The 17,702-nt window shown below is 43.8% G+C and overlaps 1 protein-coding gene across 1 annotated transcript in view; it reads left to right on the top strand.

The window, feature by feature from the left end:
- Positions 1 to 17,702, top strand: part of GRIK4 (glutamate receptor, ionotropic, kainate 4) — a 496,433-nt gene that overhangs the window by 227,592 nt on the left and 251,139 nt on the right. Inside the window, exons 4-5 of the mRNA XM_006895612.1 lie at positions 6,688 to 6,785; positions 10,942 to 11,107. Coding sequence (XP_006895674.1) covers positions 6,688 to 6,785; positions 10,942 to 11,107 — 264 coding nt within the window. The remainder of the gene's footprint in view (positions 1 to 6,687; positions 6,786 to 10,941; positions 11,108 to 17,702) is intronic.

Genomic DNA, 17,702 nt, shown 5'->3' with positions numbered 1-17,702 from the left:
TGGTCAGAGACATGGATGACAATCAAGACTGGACCTTGCTGTTGTTGTTAGGTCCTGACTCCACTCAGTTCTGACTCACAGCATCCCTGTGTATGTCAGAACAAACACAGTTCATGCTGTCTTTGCTGTACTTGAGGCCATTGTTGCATCCACTGCGTCCGTCCATCCAGTTGAAGATTACCTTTTTTTCCCTGACCCTCTCTGGTGGCCCTGTAGTCTCAAGGGCACATGATCCAAATCCACCAGCTGCTCCATGGGAGACTAATGGGCTGTCTCCTCCTGTGCAGTTAACAGCCTCTGAAAACCTGCTGGAGAATCAGCTATGGAGCTGTTCCAACTCGATGGTCCAGAGGAGCAACTTTATCAAGCGTGATTCATGTCTTTCTCCAGTGACCATTCTCTCCTGCTAACATGCCCTGTGTATATGAGATCAAGTCTTGCCATCCTTGCCTCTGTTCTTGCTACTGACTACACTGCTTCCAGAACAGAGGTCAATCATAACAAACTATGGGTGATGTTGTACCCATGCAGAACCTTTACATAGATGATTAGGCAGCCATTTGAACAGAACAAATGAATTCTGCATGGTTTAAAATGAAGAAAGGAGTGTGTCAGGTTGTATCCTTTTACCATATTTATTCAATTGTATGCTGAATAAATAATCCTGGAAACTGGACTATATGAACAAGAAAATGACATCAGGATTGGAGGAATATTCACCACTATGCAATATGCAGGAGATAAAATCTTGCTGACAAAGAGGATAGCTTAGAAAACAAAATTTTTTTTAAAAAACGGAAAACCTATAGTCTTCAGTGTGGATTACACATAATCATAAAGAAAACAAAAAATAATCCTCAAAACTGGGCTGATAATTTTTTGGACTGACAACTAGTGCAAGGTATAAAGAGACTGCCAAATACAGCCAGAAATGCACAATCTGAAGATGATAAAATTGTAGAATGAGTATAAGGATCCAAAAGAGGAGGGAGAAGTTGGAAGCAGAGGCATGAGGATGTGCAGGGACACGGAGGATAAATCATGGGGTTGTACAATTTGATGGGTGGGGGGGTGAGGGAAATTGGAAGACTCTGTTCTCAAAAACCGTATATTCTAATTTTATAAATAAACTAGTTGTTGTTATGTGCCTTCGTGTCACTTGCGACTCATAGTGACTCTTTGTAAAAGAGCCCTAAACCCTGCTCTATCCTGTGCCAACTTCACTGTCTCTGTCACACCTACTCCTGTTACCTTAAACACTGAATCAATCCATCTTATTGAGGGTATTTTTCTCCTGTGCTTTCCCTCCACTCTCCGAAACGTGATATCCCTCTTCAAAGACTGGTCCCTCTTTGCAACATGCCCAAAGTATGTCAGATGAAGCTTCAGAATCCTTGCCTCCAAGGAGCAGCCTGATTTGACCCTCTCCAGGACAAACTTGTTTGTTCTCCTAGTAGTCCATGGTGTATTCTACACTCTTCTTCAGCATCACAGCTCAAAGACATCAGTTCTCTTTCTATAATCTATAGTCACTGTCCAGCTCCCTGATGCGTATCACACAATTGTGAAGACTATGGCCAAGATCAGGCACACCTTAATTTCCAGCCTGATAGCGTTGCTCTTCAGTACTCTGGAAAAGTCTCTCACAGCTGACTTTCCCAATGCAATTCATCTTTTATTTCCTGGCTGTTGTTGCCAAGAGTGTTGACTGTGGAGTCAAGCAAACAGTTAACAGTCTCAATCTCTTCACCATCCATTATGGTGCAACCAATTGGCCCGGTGGTGAGAATCTTTGTTTTCTTGATGTGAGCTTCAATCCATATTGAAGGCTGCTGTGTTTGACCTTCTGCAGCAAGCGCTTCAGGTCCTCCTCGGTTTCAGCAAGCAGGGTTGTATCATTTGCATAACGCAGGTTGTTGATGAATCTTCCACCAATCCTGATGCCACATTCCTCCACATACAGCCCATTGTCCCAGATGATCTATTCTGCATACGGATTGAAAAGGTATGGAGACAGAATACATCTCTGGCAGACACCCTTCCCAATTTTGAACCATGCAGTGTCTCCTTGCTCTGTTCTGATGACTGCCTGTTGGTTCAAGTATAGGTTTCACATAATTACAATCCAGTGTTCTGGGATTCTCATTCTTCTCAGAGGCAGCCACAGCTTATTGTGATCCACAGAGTCAAAAGCCTTTGCATAGTCAATAAAACACAGATAGACATTCCTCTGGTATTCTCTGCTTTTTGCCAAAATCCATCCAACATTCGCTATAATATCCCTAGTACCACGACCCTGTCTAAACCCAGCCTGCAGATCTGGCAGTTCTTTGTTGACATGTTGCTCCAGTCGTTTTTGGATAATTTTCAGCAGAATCTTGCTTGCATGTGATAGTAATGATGTTTTCTATAATTTCCACACTCTGTCGACTCACCTTTCTTTGGAATGGCAACAAATACCCATCTCTTACAGTCACTTGGCCAGGTGGTTGTCCTCCAGATTTCTTGACACAACTTAGTGAACATATCCAGGGCACTGTCTGTTTGTTGAAGATGTCAGGTGGTAAGCCTGACATTGAGATTCCTGGAACCTTGTTTTTTGCTAGTTCTTTTGGAGCAACTTTAATTTCCTCCATCACAATAGTTATTTTGTGAAATTCTTCTCTGTCAGCTAATTCCTTCTGGTACAGTGACTCTGAATACACCTTCCATCTTCTTTTAATGCTTCTTGGATCATTTAACACTCTGCCAAAAGCATCTTTAAGTATTGGCACTCATTACTTGAATTTTTTTTTTTCCAATTCTTTCAGCTTAAGAAATGCTGTGCCGAGTTCAGCCCTTTTGATTTTCTAACTCCATAAAGTAGTATTTTTTTAAAAAACCCAAAAACCTGGACTGATAAACAGCAGAATGATAAACAAAGAAAAATTGAAGTTGCTAGACATTTATTTTTATTTGGATCCGCAATCAATACCTATGGAAGCAGCCAGCATGAGCCCAGTCACCATACTGGTCAGACCTACTGCAAAGGATCTCTTTAAAATGCTGCTTCAACATGAGTGGGTTCTAGAAGAAAAAAAAAGTTTCTTGAAACAAATGGGAAACAGCCAAAGCAGTAATCAGAGATCAATTGATAGCAATAAGCAAACACATCAAAGGGCAGGAAAAATTGACCATTGACTCTCTAACCCAGCATCTCCAGCAAATTGAAAAAGAACAGCAAGAAAATCCAACACCCTCTAAAAAAATGAAATTATAAAACTTAGAGCAAATTATAAAATGCTAAAGAGCTAGGATACCATTTTTTTATTTTTCTTTCTAAAATTTATTTATACCATCATTCACTTTTCTACAATTATTCCTATACTCATCCGTTGTTCTTGTATATTTTGTGTTTGTAGTTTTTTTTTGGTTTTGTTTTTTATTGGGTCACATTTTTTAAAATTTATTATTAATTTCAATGAAAATTTACAGAGACTTTGGATTTCCATTCATTCATTGTTGCACTTTTCTCTCCTCCCAGTCCTCCCCCCTAGTACACTACCCTGTTGGGAAGGTAAAAGAAAAATTCTTTCATTGTTTTACAGTCACTCCCCCCAGATCTGCTCCACTATGCAGCCTTCGCTCTGGACTCCTGTCATGACAAAATACCTAATCACATAGCCCTTTTAAACAGTTTTCTCCCTCATCTGTTTCAGTGCAGTACACATTATTGAACTCATCTTTCTCAGTCTACCCCCAACCCCGATGTCAGTCCTGTTTTACAACAGTGGCATCAAGTAGTATTTTTGTCCTTTTGTGATCGAAATACTTCACTCAGCATAATATCCTCCAGGGTCACCCATTTTGAATAATATTGCATGAGTTCCTTGTTTTTCAATGCAGCATAGTATTCCATTGTGTGAATATACCCACAGCTTCTCTATACATTCGTTTGTTGATGGGCACTTAGGTTGTTTCCAACTCCTTGCTACTGTGAACAAAGCCACGATGAACATGGGTGTGCATATATCTGCTTGGATGTCAGTTATGGTCTCTTTAGGGTCTATTCACAGTAGTGCAATTGCTGGGTCAAATGGTATCTCTATTTGCAACTTTTTGAGAAAGCGCCATACCGCCTTCCACAGTGGTTGCACCATTTTACACTCCCACCAACAGTGATAAGGGTTCCAGTTTCTCCACAACCTTGCCAGAATTTGTTACTTGCTGTTAAATTTTGCTATTCTGACTGGGATGAGATGATATCTTATACTTGTTTTTAGGATACCATTTTTAGGACTATGGTGTACCTGACCCATACTGTGGTATTGTGAATAATGAAGACTGAAGAAGGTTTGGACAGTGTTATTAAATGTTGCTGTAACCAGCAACGTCCAGTGCTACAGTACGAGTGAGGTGAGGGTGGGTAAAAGAACATTGGTGATTTTAGAGACAGCAGATTCTATAGCAGTGCAGACACAATAGGAGACTGTGAGAGAAGAGAGTGGACACAGGGCAGGAAACTGGACTTGGTGCTAGTTCTGACCACTTGTTATGGGCATGAACTTGGGTGAGTAACTTACCATCTCTAAGGTGCTGTTTGCTTGTTGGCTCATTGGGAAATAAGATCCATCTCTGAGATTGTTGAGGAGTCTTTGTGTGGTATCAGCAGTAGAGTTAAAGGTTGGTGGTTCACACCCACTCACAGGGACCTTGGAGAAACATGCCAGTCTGTTCCCAAAAGCCTTCAGCCTTGGTATTTTCTTTTACCTGGTTTTATTTGGTTTTCTGAGATCACTGAGAGGATAATGTGCTTTTTGTGAAGTACCTTGAAGGCAGTACAGGTTAATTAGACCAAGGCTCACATGAGATAACTCTCATAGACGTACCTTCAACTTTGCAGAGCCCTCTTCTGTGGTACAGCTGGGTCATCACTACTCTGCCACTGAGGAGGATTCTGACACTTAGGATTGATGAGCCCCCTCAGGCCCCCTTTGCTCACAGCTTCCCCATTGTCCAGGATCTGAGGATGTTGCACTTGAGGCTCAGGTTAGAAAAAGAAAAGATCTGCATTTTATATTACAGGTTGTTCCTCTTTGCTTCATGTGCCCCTTAATGGTGTTCAGTGGGTTGTGCTTGTTCTGAAGTGAGAGAAAGAACATCCAGGCTTTTGAGCTGATTCAGTGAGGAACTTTGTACCACTTAACCTCAGTTTACTGACCTGGGAAATGTATCTACTTGACCCCTGGTGTGATTAGGAAGGGAATGTGCCTGGGGTTAAACGTTGAGTTGCAGAGAAGGGCTGCATGATGTGCAAGTGGGGCCTTCTATGCACAGCTGTCCTTTCTTTGGGTCTGACGTCACAGTTTGCGTACTGGCAATTTTATCTTGCGTTCTCTGTGTTCTCCCTTCCATCTTTCATTGCTAGTCTCTAGAATTTTTAAAATTTTAGATTCTCTCCTCCTCTTCCAATTGTGTGGCCTGTTCATTCACTCATTCCTTCAGCAAATGTGAACTGTGCACTTACTATCTAGAGAACAGTGTTCTGGACACAGAAGAAGAAGAAGGGGAAAAAAGTGGAGATACAAAAAATACTGATAACTCATCTCCTGCCCTTGAAGGATATGAACTCTAATGCCAGGAGAGAAATCTCCAGCATGAACTGAAATGGATACACAATTGCCTTCTAATAGAGACCCAGGTTGAGGGCCCCTGGAGCCCAGAGCAAGCTTGTCAGGAAATTCTAAAGGAGAGGGTGGCATTTGAGCTGATCCTTGACAGGAGAGGAGGGGAAGAAGGCCTAAGGAAGCTTAAGGTAAAAGACATACATGCTAGTCAGTCTATAGATCAGATGATAGGCTCAAGATTTTTTGTGTATGTCTCCAGCTACATAGATCAGATGATGAGACCCTCAATTTAGGGCCACCCACCTTTTGGAAGAGAATCTACTTTACTTGAGGCCAAGTGATTTAAACATGTAACTGCTTTATAACAGTTATTAGTCTAGTGTGTTACAAAGTGATCACCAGAGCCCAGCCAAGTGAATGTGTAGAATCACCATCACAGTCAAGGAAGACTAACAGGTCCAGGGAGGCCAGCGTGCCCACGCTGCAAGGTGAATGACAGGTGCCATGGAAGATTCGATGCCTCTTTTATTTTCTCTTTCCTTTCCACACCTTTCCCTTTGACATTAACGGAGTCTGTTTCCTCCTCTCTGCCTTTGCCATCAGCGTCCTCCTTCTCCCCTCCACTCTCTGCCTTTCTCCCTCTCCAGACTCTCTTTCTGTTTGCAAGACTACCACTGTACTCTGGGTGAACCCCACAGCCCCACAGCAACTGTGTCTGGCTCCCCCTGCCCTCACTTTGGGTGGGCTGGGCTGTAGGATGGAATCTGATTTCTCCCCTTAGCCTCTGTCCTTTAGTGACAAGTCAAGACAATTTATATGCCCTGTTGGCTGTGGCCATATGTTGTCATAACCTGGGTCATTTCCTCACTTAATACCTTTCATAAACTCCAATAAAACTGTCCTAGATCTGAGCAGTCCAGGGGAGAGGGAGAGGCCCTGGGTTTGGGAGTGTTGGGGAGAGAGTGGGGGTGAAGGGAAGTGGAGGAGATTTTCTGAGCCAGCCCTGATCTGCGCCTTCTTTTCTTCCTTTGGCTCCTTCTCTTGACATGATGCTCCTTCACTGATGATGCCTTCGCCACAGTGTGTCAGATCCTCCCGAAGGGGGTGGTTGCTGTGCTGGGACCTTCCTCCAGCCCTGCCTCCAGCTCCATCATCAGCAACATCTGCGGAGAGAAGGAGGTGAGTACAAGGCTGGGCTGGGGGACATCTGCCGCTGGCAGCCCGTGCTCAGAGACGCAGAGATGCCATCGCTTTGAAGGGCCTCCAGCTGGAAATACCCATCAGAGTTGGGTTGGTGTTATTAAGAAAAAAATCAGTACAAATAAAAATAAAATATGTGGCCTTTGGTTGTATTGTACACTCAGTTTGCTGGAGATTGTTTGAATAAAAAAAATCTTGTCCTCTGAGGCTCAGGTTCTGTGGTTGTGCCCACCCCCCAGCACCCCTTCAATGACCTCAGTGACAGTGGTGGGTTGAGGGGGCCCAGAGGCCAGGAGCCTGAGCCCCCACACTCACGTCCACATGAGTAACTCCTTGGTGGCCTGCTTATATATTAGAGTTCTGGAGAAGAATGCTTTTGGGGAAAGGGGAAGCCTTATTGCTACCATAAAGTTTGAAAACCACCATAAATTCTCCAGAAAAAAAAAAAGAGTGTATTGTTCTTTCTTCTTCATTCACCAGTTCCAGTGTTTATTTCTTCAATCAGTAAATCCTCCACATGCAGCCTCTACCTGGACCTGGAATGTTAAAGCATTGAGGCCATTTCCTCTTGTTCCAGTTCTGTGGGAGATTCAGAACGGCAGGGGATGAATTTTAGAGTCACGATCCATTTACTGTTCGTCCAAGTTTTTCCTTCCCTTTTCCCCTGGAGAAAGCAAACTGAGAACCTCAGGGTTTCTGTCCGTTGTTTCCTAGTTCTCCCCAGAATCGCTGAGTCTCAGTGAATCTCCTCCTTCCTGTGTGTCCCTGAGAGAAATTGCATCATAACTCTTAGCCCCTCTCCACCCCAAGAGCCTTCTGGTCAGGTTCTACCTGGCACATGGAGCTGGGTGGTGAGGACTGTGGGAAGGGGGTGGACAAAATGGGCAAGGAAAGGAAAGATCAGTTTTCACCTTGGGGCCTGGAGAATCCATCCTATAGAGGCTTTAGCCTTAGGAAGAATCCAGAAAGGATAGGACACCCCCCCAACCCGTCCCATTGCAGGACAAACTCAATGCCTCCCTGCAGAGACAGTGGGATGGGGTCCTACCCCACGTTCTCCTGGAGATGGACTCCCTCTATGTCCTCACTTTTCTGCAATGGTTGCAGGGCTTGGCAAGTCCTTGAGGCTTTGGGCAGAATACCTATTTTCCTTATTTTATGGAGCCCACTAAGAGAATTGTGATCTGCAGATGGAAGGGTCATTGAGACACCTGGCCCCATCCCCATCATTGATTCTGCTGCTTAATGACTGCATCCTACCTTGTAGGCTGAGCCCCCGGAGCCTTCTTGCCATGGGCTGGGTCCATATGGGGACTCCCCCTGCCCACCTCAGATGTCCAGAAATAACGACTCTTGAGTCAGCCCAGACCAGAGAGCATCCTCTGTCCCTCCGCAGTCCTTCCAGCATCTCACAGGCCTCAGCCCTAGGAAATACGACCTGATGTTTAATTTAAATCTTTCTTTCCATGCTCCAAGTAAAAGCTCAAATCGGTGGCAGGTTGTTATTTCAGCAGTCACTCTGATCTTGAGCAAGTGAGGTTGCCAAGAAGATCTCGCTTTCCTTGCCTGCTCTCTCGCTCACCCTCACTTCCTTTTTCCTTGCTTCCTCCCCCTCAACCCCTTCTTACCTGTCCCTTAAAATCTTCCCACAAACCCCATCCCAATATTGTGTTCTCTCCGCTCTCACTGGGTGTTTCCTCCCGGCCTCACTGACCCTTAGCCCTGTGTGGCATTTCGGTCTGGAGCTACAGATCCTGGTTCACAAGGTCTCTGACCCCCATACTCCCAGCCCCTTTCCTTGTGCCGTCACTGACCAAACAGAGACCGGAATGGCCAAACACTTACCCCTCTTTTGTCTGGTCATGTTTCTCCCAGAGCATCCTCACCTCTCTATCTAGATTATGCATTTCTTTGAATATTTTATAAGGCTGAACTGCCTTACACGGATTCCTCCAAGCTTCTGGGAAAAGAGACGGAGTTCTCACTAAGGAGCTCCTGCCTTTAACTGCTGCTAACGTTGTGGTTGCCTAACAGAGTGGCTGGCTGCTTTCTGCCTGGCCATGCTTCTCTGGACCTTGCCCACTTCTCTGTGCCCTCAGCCCTCATGATGACTTCTGGGGTGCATTTGTCCCTGCAAGTCAATTATGGATCAATCTTTGACCCTGAGAAAGATTCAGCAGAATTGGATTAGGCCCATCTGGAGCGGCTGGTGGCTTCATTAGCAGACTTCAAGAAGGCCTATACTCGGGACTCCGCATCAACTTCCCCCTTCCCATGCCTGCACCCCATTCATACACTTCCAGGCTTTTTTTTTTAAGCATGTGGATTTTGAGACAAAGTAGTAGAAAAAGAGAGGAGGCATTGTATGAACATTTGTTGCATAGTAGGTATTGAGCTGTTTCATCTTCCTTACCCAGAATCTCATTTTGTCCCCCAACAGCTCAAGAAGTGCCCATTTTTATCTCCTCATTTATCATCTACCTATTTTCATAGAGCTTTTACAGACCTCTAGCACAGGTCACACAGCAGAATCTGGATTCCAGAACACAGTTGTTCTTCTCCCCGAGATCGTAGTGAACTCCTCTGTGCCTCCAAGGGCATCTCTGAGCCCCCCTCAGCCCCCCCTCCCGCATTGCACTGGGGGATGGGTTAGCTGCTAATGGAAGCCTGTGAATTCAGTGAGCACAGAGGGAGGGCTTTGCTTAGAAATACTCAGGTATCTAAATTAGCCAGGCCACCTGCCCCTCACCAGCCCTTGCTTTCCCCCTGCCCCTTGTGACAACTTTTATTTCTAACTCATCAGTCATTTTAGACAAATTGTATAGGCTGCAAAAGACAAGCGACGTTCCTCAGCTCAACTTCACTCCCCACTGTCCTTTGTAACTCAGTAGGCTCCCCCTGCTTTTAGTCTCTGTTGGGAAATATTGGTTGCCTTTTTGCTAATGCTCAGGAGTTAATCTTGGTTCAGTTCAAGCTTACTCCCTATTTTTTGCTTTCACCCCACTCTTTGAGGAGTTCTGGTTTAGGAAGGAGCAGAATCCTTCACGCAGACCATCTTAGCACCTTTCCAGATTCCTGGAAAGAGAGTCTCTGACCCAGCTTAGATGAAGAGAATTCCCAGATTAATTTATGAATAACCCTTTCTAAAAAGCCAGTTGAGTCACTGTCAGGAAGTTCTTCTTGCTGCCTGCCCAAAGTCTTACTTGCTTTACCATTAGTTACCCACACTTGCTGCTAGTTGGCCCTTTCATTAGGAGACCTGACTGAGGACTAGGGCTGAGGTCTTTTCCCCAATCTGCCTCTGATAAAAACCCCCAGGCAGCCTTCCACTCTCTTAGCTCTGGGTACCAGACGTGAGGGTGACAGAACAAAATCAAGGTGGAAAGCGACTTATTACAATTTAACTTTCCTATTACCTGCTGAAAAGCCTAAGCCGCCAATAAAGCAGCCATCACAGGCTGTTAGGATCTCTTCCTGCAAAAAGAAAGGCAGCAGGCAGGGCCAGTGCCTCCCGGAAATGTCAGTACTGGATGCAGAGGGAATCTGACACTGTCCTAATGAAACCAAAGCAGGTATTTATTTACCTGGCTGCAGCTGAGGCTCTTGAGATGGTTTCTCAGCCTAAGGCTCTGCCTCCTCCATATGCATCTTTTGTGGCGCGTGCCACCCAGCCCTCCCTCTCGCTCCAGAATTCACTCCTAGAAGTTAGTTGGGAGGTTGCGTATATACCTATTTACAGAGAGGCCTCTCTCAGTCCCCAAGGCCAGTGTTTCTCTCCTGCCATTTCTGCTCTAATTTATTTGCTGCAAACAAAACAGTCTCAGGATTATTCCTTTCAGAGCCATTCGTCCCCATGCCCTGTAGTGGGCAGTTCCTCTGAGGATAAAGACCTGCTCTTCTACCATCTCAGGGTGACAGACTCCAGCTTACAGGCCCAGTGCCCTGGGTCTTCCTGTCTTGGACGTCTTGTCTTCTTCCCATGGAGTGAGGACCCTGGGCCTGGAACCTGCCTCCCGCAGAGCCAGTCTGTCTGCTAAGGAAGCCACCCTCCTCCAGAGCTCTGTCTCACTCATCACTTTCTCCCTTTCACTCATTCGAGATCTTCCCTGCTGCTTGTTTTTTCTCTCCCTTCCAGGTCCCTCATTTCAAAGTGGCCCCTGAAGAATTTGTAAAATTCCAGTTCCAGAGATTCACCACCCTCAACCTCCACCCCAGCAACACCGACATCAGCGTGGCCGTGGCTGGGATCCTGAACTTCTTCAACTGCACCACCGCCTGCCTCATCTGTGCCAAAGCAGAATGTAAGTACCCCCCGAGTTGAGTTAACCCTCCAGACAGTCCAGCCTAGTGGATGCCGACTCCTCTGATTCCTTGGGCCTTCAGTCTCCTTGGGCTGAAGACACAGCAGGAAGGCAAGGGCTCCCTCAGATCATGTGGGTTGACAACCAATGGGATTAGGACTTGATACGTGTTCTTATATGCTTGTTCCTGCGTGTGTGTCTGAGACAGAGAGACACCCAGGACCACCCTCTACCAGAATTTTCTGGGCATAGACAGAACAGAGAATGGGGTTGCAGGCAGACTCTCCAACCTCCAAGCCTCTTTGCATCTGCAAACGCAGTTCCCACATTTTCAGCTTCATTGTTAAGGAGATACAAAAAGAGAGAGAGAGAGACGGGGAAAATAAAATTGGCTGCATTTGTATTTGATGAGTTGAAGAGCTTCTTCCCTGGAGAGCGGGCTTTGCTGATGGAACAAGGTCCAAGGTCAATTCCTGATAAAGCAATTTTTTTTTTCAGTGCAGGTTTTAGAAATGCATTTTCTCTTACTCTCAGACAATTTGTGACATAAATTTAGTGTTTATGAGATTTAGCTAATTTAAGCAAGCACCTTCCAGCAAATATGTGCATCTGTGTGCTCCCAGCAACAGCTGTGTATCCACACGTGATCAGGCAGGTAGATTCTGGCCACCGGCTCCCACTGAGGTCCAGTGTCCATGCCACAGGTAGCTGTATTCAGCACAGTCTTCTACAGTGAAGACCTTTAGGGGCTTCACATTCAAAGGTATGCTGTCTTCAGTTAAGATCCCTTTGCATGACTTCTCAGAACTTCTCTACACTCTTAAATCCCTCACCCATCCCATAATCCCTACTGAAAAAAACTCCTTGCTGTTGAGTTGGAAAGGACTCCTAACTGACTCCTCACTGGGTTTCTGTGAAACCAAACAGGAGATTGTTCGTATCTCTCATTAAATCACTGGCGAATCTGAACTGCCAGGAAGGTACAGCGTGTGGGCGAGCAGCACAGCTCCTTTCTCAGCTCGGCCCCAGAGCTTTCTTAGTTCCTGTAGCACCGAAAAGCAACAGGTGCCTCACTATCAAGGGTCAACAACACTGAACCTTCATTGTTGTTATTTACTGATGAGTTGAAGCTAACTCATAGCTGTCCCTCCAGTAGATTTTTCAGAGGCCTGTGAGAAGATTTCCCCATGTTTCTCTTGCTGAGCAGCTCATGGTTTTGAGCCTGGTACCTTTGAGTTGGCAGCATAACTCCTTATTCACTAGATCCACCAACGCTCCCCAAACCTTTATACCTACCTTACTCATTTATTCTGTGCATACTTGTCAAGTAATTACTGTCGGCTACTCCAGAAGCAAAGTAACTGAGTCCTAGCTAAGTATGATTTTACATATTTTGTTTAATTCTTACAATAACAAATGAGTTTGGGGATATTGCAGTTCTCCAGCTATTGAGATAAGGATAGTGAGGCTTCATGTCACATAATTTGGGCACATTGTCATTGTTGTTCTTGGGTGCCTTTGAATCGAGTACAAATCTGAACCCTGCTCTATCCTACACCATCCTCACACTTCTGACACGCAAGAGCCCATTATAGCACTCACCATGTCAGCACACCTGGTTGAGGGTCTTCTCTTTCACTGACCCTCCACCCTTCCCAGCATCATGTCCCTCTTCAAGGAATAGCACCTCCTAGCAACATGCCCAAAGTATGGGAAGCAGAGCTTCATCATTCTTACCTCCAAAGAGCACTCCAGCTGAACCCTCTCCAAGATGTATCCATTTGTTCTCTTGGCCATTATGGGATGTTCAGTGCTCTTCTCCAGCACGACAACTCAAAGGCATCAATTCTTCTTCTGTCATCCTTGTTTATTGTCCAGCTCTCAGATGCAAAACAAGTTATGAGAAAGACTATGGCCTGAATCAGATGCACCTTAGTCCACAAGCCTCACATCATTACTCCTCACTAATTTGGAGAGGTTCCTAACTACAGGTTTCACAGTACAGTGTGTCTCCTTATTTCCTGACTGCTCATATCAAGGGGGTGGGGTTAATTGTGGATCCAAGCAAGATGAAGCAGCTGTCAATTTTATTCTCCCCTCCATCCATCATGAAACTACCCATTGGTCCAGTAGTAAGAATTTTTGTTTTCTTGACATTGAGATGCAATTAATTTTGAAGGCTACATTCCTTGACCTTCTGCAACAAATGCTTCAAGTCTTCTTCACTTTCAGCAAGCAGTGTGTGTCATCAGAATAACACAGGTTATGAAGGCATGTTGTTAGGAGAGGCTATTTCTTGGAGAGGGAAATCAGGCTTGAAAAGTTGGAGGGTCAGCAAAAAAAGACCCTCAATTAGATGGATTGATACAGCGTCTGTGGTCATACACTCACTTGTGTCAGAGAGAATGAGGATGGCACAGGATGGGACAGAGTTCATATCTGTCCACAGTTCTGTCATACTCAACTTGATGGCACTTAACAATAACAAACAAACTTAGAAAAGAGATAGAACCAGATAAGACAAGAGGAGGGGAACAGGAATCTGGATGGTGTGCCTAAGAGAAGTCAGCAGGAGCATAGTCGGTGTTGTTTAAAAAGAAAAAAGAGGGATTCAGGGAATGGAGTGGAGGCCTCTTAGAGGCAGGGAGACAATGTGGACTTGGTCATGTGCCAATCAAAGGCCCCTGGAGATCTCTCTGGAGAAGAAGTTCTACTTCTTAGCTCTTTTTGTCACGTGTGCTTGTGACTACCGTATTTAAGAGTACAGGGATAGAACACTCACTTCTTCACAGAATGTTCCACTGGGCAGCCCTATTTTAGAAGATGATTTTTACAAACAAAGATTTTGGGTGGTCAGTACTTTATTCAAGTCTGCTTCATGGAGATAATGCTTCAAGCACTGAACTTGGGCATTCTGAGATATTCTCCAGCTGAAACAATTCAGGTAGTATCTGAGTTACCATGTATTTGAGGTTTGACAAACCACACTATGATATATATGCTTTTTGTTAAATATATACTGATATGCGCTATATACAGTGCTAATAATATTACATTTATATGTAATGTTTTCAACATCTAGTGGGGCTGAATCTATACAGATGCTGATGATGAAAGCATTGAATGTTTGAAGATAAACGTCCTAGGCATTACTGAGCTGTGATGGACAGGCATTGGCCATTTTGAATCAGACAGTTGTATAGTCTCTTGCTGAAAATGACAAATTGAAGATAAATGGCATCACATTCATCATCAAAAGGAACATTCAGGCTATGTCTAGAAGTACAGTTCTGTCAGTGATAACATAATACCCATATGCCTGTAAAGGAGCAGTTAATGTAATCATTATTTAAATTTAGGTACCAACTACTTATGCCAAAGACAAAGAAACTGAAGATCTTTACTGACTTCTGCATTCTAAAACAAATTTTAAAAAATGCACTCAGTATGTGTTGATAAATACAAGTGACTGAATTACAAAATATTAGAAATGAGAAAAGATCATTTTTAGTAGTTGAGAAAATACAGGATTGGCAATAGAAATCATCCACACCAAAGATCGCATGGCAGAATTGTGCACAACCCAGTCACCTATTCTTTGAAAGTATCGTTTTCCCCGCCTCAATAAAAGAAATATATCAGAAATCTGGACAATGACTAGGGATAATAGAAGGAGAATTGATGCCTTTGAGCTGTGGTGCTGGAGAAAAGTATTTAATATACCATGGACTGCTAGGAGAACAAACAAGTTTTTCCTGGAGCGGGTGAAACTAGGCTGCTCCTTTGAAGCAAGGATTTTGAAGTTTCATATCTAATACTTTGGGCATGTTGCCAGGAGGGACCAGTCCTTGGAGAGGGACCTCTTTCTTGGAAAGGCAGAGTGACAGTGCAAGAGAGGAAGACCCTGAATGAGATGGATTGTACTCAGTGACTCAGGTAATGGGGGTGGGTGTGTCAGAGACAATAATGTTGGCACAGGATAGAGCAGGTTTCAGAGCTGTTATACAAAGGGTCGCTATGAGTCACAAGCAACTCGATGCCACTTAACAATAACAACAATGCACAAACCTCATCACATAGAATACAAAAGAATCAGATGGAATGGGTTTCTGCGAAGAAATGGAGAAACTCAGTATCATCAGCAAGAGCAAGGCCATAGACTGATTGTGGAACAGACCGTCAATTGTTCATATTCAAGTAAAAGTTGAAGCTAAAGAAAAGGAAAACACATGAAAAGAGCCAGAGTGCAACCTTGAGAATAGTCACTTGACTTTAAAGATAATCTTAACAAGAGACTTGATATAATAGACACTGACTATTAAAGATCAGGTGAGTTGTGGGCTGGCATCAAATAAAACAAGATGTCATTTAAAAGGACAAGAAAAGAGAAACACCAAAATGGATACCAGAAGAAATTTGCTATTAATATGTTGTTGTTACGTGTTTCGAATCCCTTGTGACTCAGAATGACCCTGTGTACAACAGCCATAAACCCTGCTCTATCCTGTGCCAACCTTATTGTATCTGGCACACCTACCCCCATTACCCCAGTGACTGTATCAATCTATCTCATAAAGGGTATTCTTCTCTTGTGCTGTCCCTCCACCCTCCCAAGCATGACAGCCCTCTCCAATGACTGGTCCCTCCTTGTAACATGTCCAAAAAGTATGTCAGATGAAGCTTCAGAATGGTTTCACCCTCTCTAAGACAAACCTGTTTGTTCTCCTAGTAGTCCATGGTATATTCAGTACTCTTCTCCAGCACTTCAGCTCAAAGGCATCACTTTTCTTTCTATCATTCCTAGTCATTGTCCAGCTCTCTGACGCATAGCAAGCAATTGTGAAGACTATAGTCTGGATCAGGCTCACCTTAGTCTCCAGACTGATGTTGTTGCTCCTTAGTACTCTGGAGAGGTCCCTGACCACTGACTTTCCTAATGCAATTCATCTCTAGATTTCCTGGCTGCTGGTACCAAGAGTGTTGGTTATAGAGCCAAGCAAACTGTTAAGAATCTCAATCTCTTCACCATCCATACCGGTGGTGAGAATCTTTGTTTTCTTGATGTTGCTCTTCAATCCATATTGAAGGCTGCAGTCCTTGACGTTCTGCAGCAAATTCTTGTTGATCAGTCTTCCTCCAATCCTGATGCCACATTTCTCCTCATACAGCTCAGCCTCCTGGATGATCTCTTCTGAGTATAGATTGAAAATATATGGAGATAGGACACATCCCTGGCATACACTCTTCCCGATTTTGAACCATGCAATGTCTCCATGCTCTGTTCTAATGACTGCCTCCTGGTCCAAGTATAGGTTTCACATAAGCACAATCAAATGTTCTGGGATTCCCATTCTTCTCAGAATCAGCCACAGTTTGTTGTGACACACTTGCATCAAATGCTTTTGCATAGTCAGTGAAACACAGACACTCCTCTGGTACTCTCTGTTTTCAGCCAAGATCCATCTAACATTAGCTGTAATATCCCTAGTACCACGGCCTCTTCTAAACCCAACCTGCACATCTGGCAGTTCTCCATTGACGTGTTGCTTCAGTCATTTTTGGATAATTTTCAGCAGAATCTTGCTTGCATCTGATATTAAAGATATTGTTTGATAATTTCCACACTCTGTCAGGTCACCTTTCTTTGGAATGAAAACAAATTTTGATCTCTTTCAGTCAGTTGGCCAGGTGATTGTCCTCCAGATTTCTTGGCATAACTTTGTGAGTACATCCAGGACAACATCTGTTTGTTGAAATATGTCAATTGGCATGCCGTCAATTCCTGGAGCCTTGTTTTTTGCTAATTCTTTCAAAGCAGCTTGAACTTCTTCCTTCATCACCACAGGCTCTTGCTCATATATTGTTTCATGAAATTCTTCTTGGTCAGCCAATTTCTTCTGGTATAGTGACTCTGTACACTCTTTCCATCTTCTTTTCGTGCTTCTTGGATCATTTCATATTCTGCCCAAAGTATCCTTAAGTATGGCCACTCGTGGCTTGAATTTGTTTTTTAATTCCTTCAGCTTAAGAAATATTGAGAGTTTGGCCCTTCTGATTTTCTGACTCCAGCTCTTTGCACATTTTATTATAATACTAGCTAAAGTAGATGGAAGAAATGCTGACATAAAAGAGCCCAACAGAAATTTCAAAGGGCATCTTGAGAAAACAAAGTATTAAAATAAAATGTTCAAATTTTTGGATGCAACACTTTACACACTCACTCATCTATGCCAAAGATTTTGAAAGACAGTTACCTGGCCGATTAACTGCAAGAGATCCGTATTTATGACTGTTCTAAAGAAAAATGGTACATAAGAATGTGGAAATGATCTAGCAATATCATTAATATTATGTACAGGTAAAAGTTTGCTGAAGATCTCTCCTAATGGATTACAGCAGTATATCAGCAGTAACTGTCATAAAATCAAGCCTGATTTAGAAGAGGATGTGGAATGAGCGATGTTGCTGATGTCAGGTGGATCTTGGCTGAAAGCAGAAAATATTAATGTTTGAAAAATGTTTACCTGTGTTTTATTGACTATGCAAAGGCATCCAACTGTGTGAATCATAACAGTTTATGGATAACATTGTGAAG

The sequence above is a fragment of the Elephantulus edwardii genome, unplaced genomic scaffold (assembly GCF_000299155.1).
Source record: "Elephantulus edwardii isolate Elephantulus edwardi_28Jun2011 unplaced genomic scaffold, EleEdw1.0 scaffold00171, whole genome shotgun sequence".
NCBI lineage: Eukaryota > Metazoa > Chordata > Mammalia > Macroscelidea > Macroscelididae > Elephantulus > Elephantulus edwardii.
Note: the sequence above shows the minus strand (reverse complement) of the source record. Positions and strands in the feature narration are given on the sequence as shown.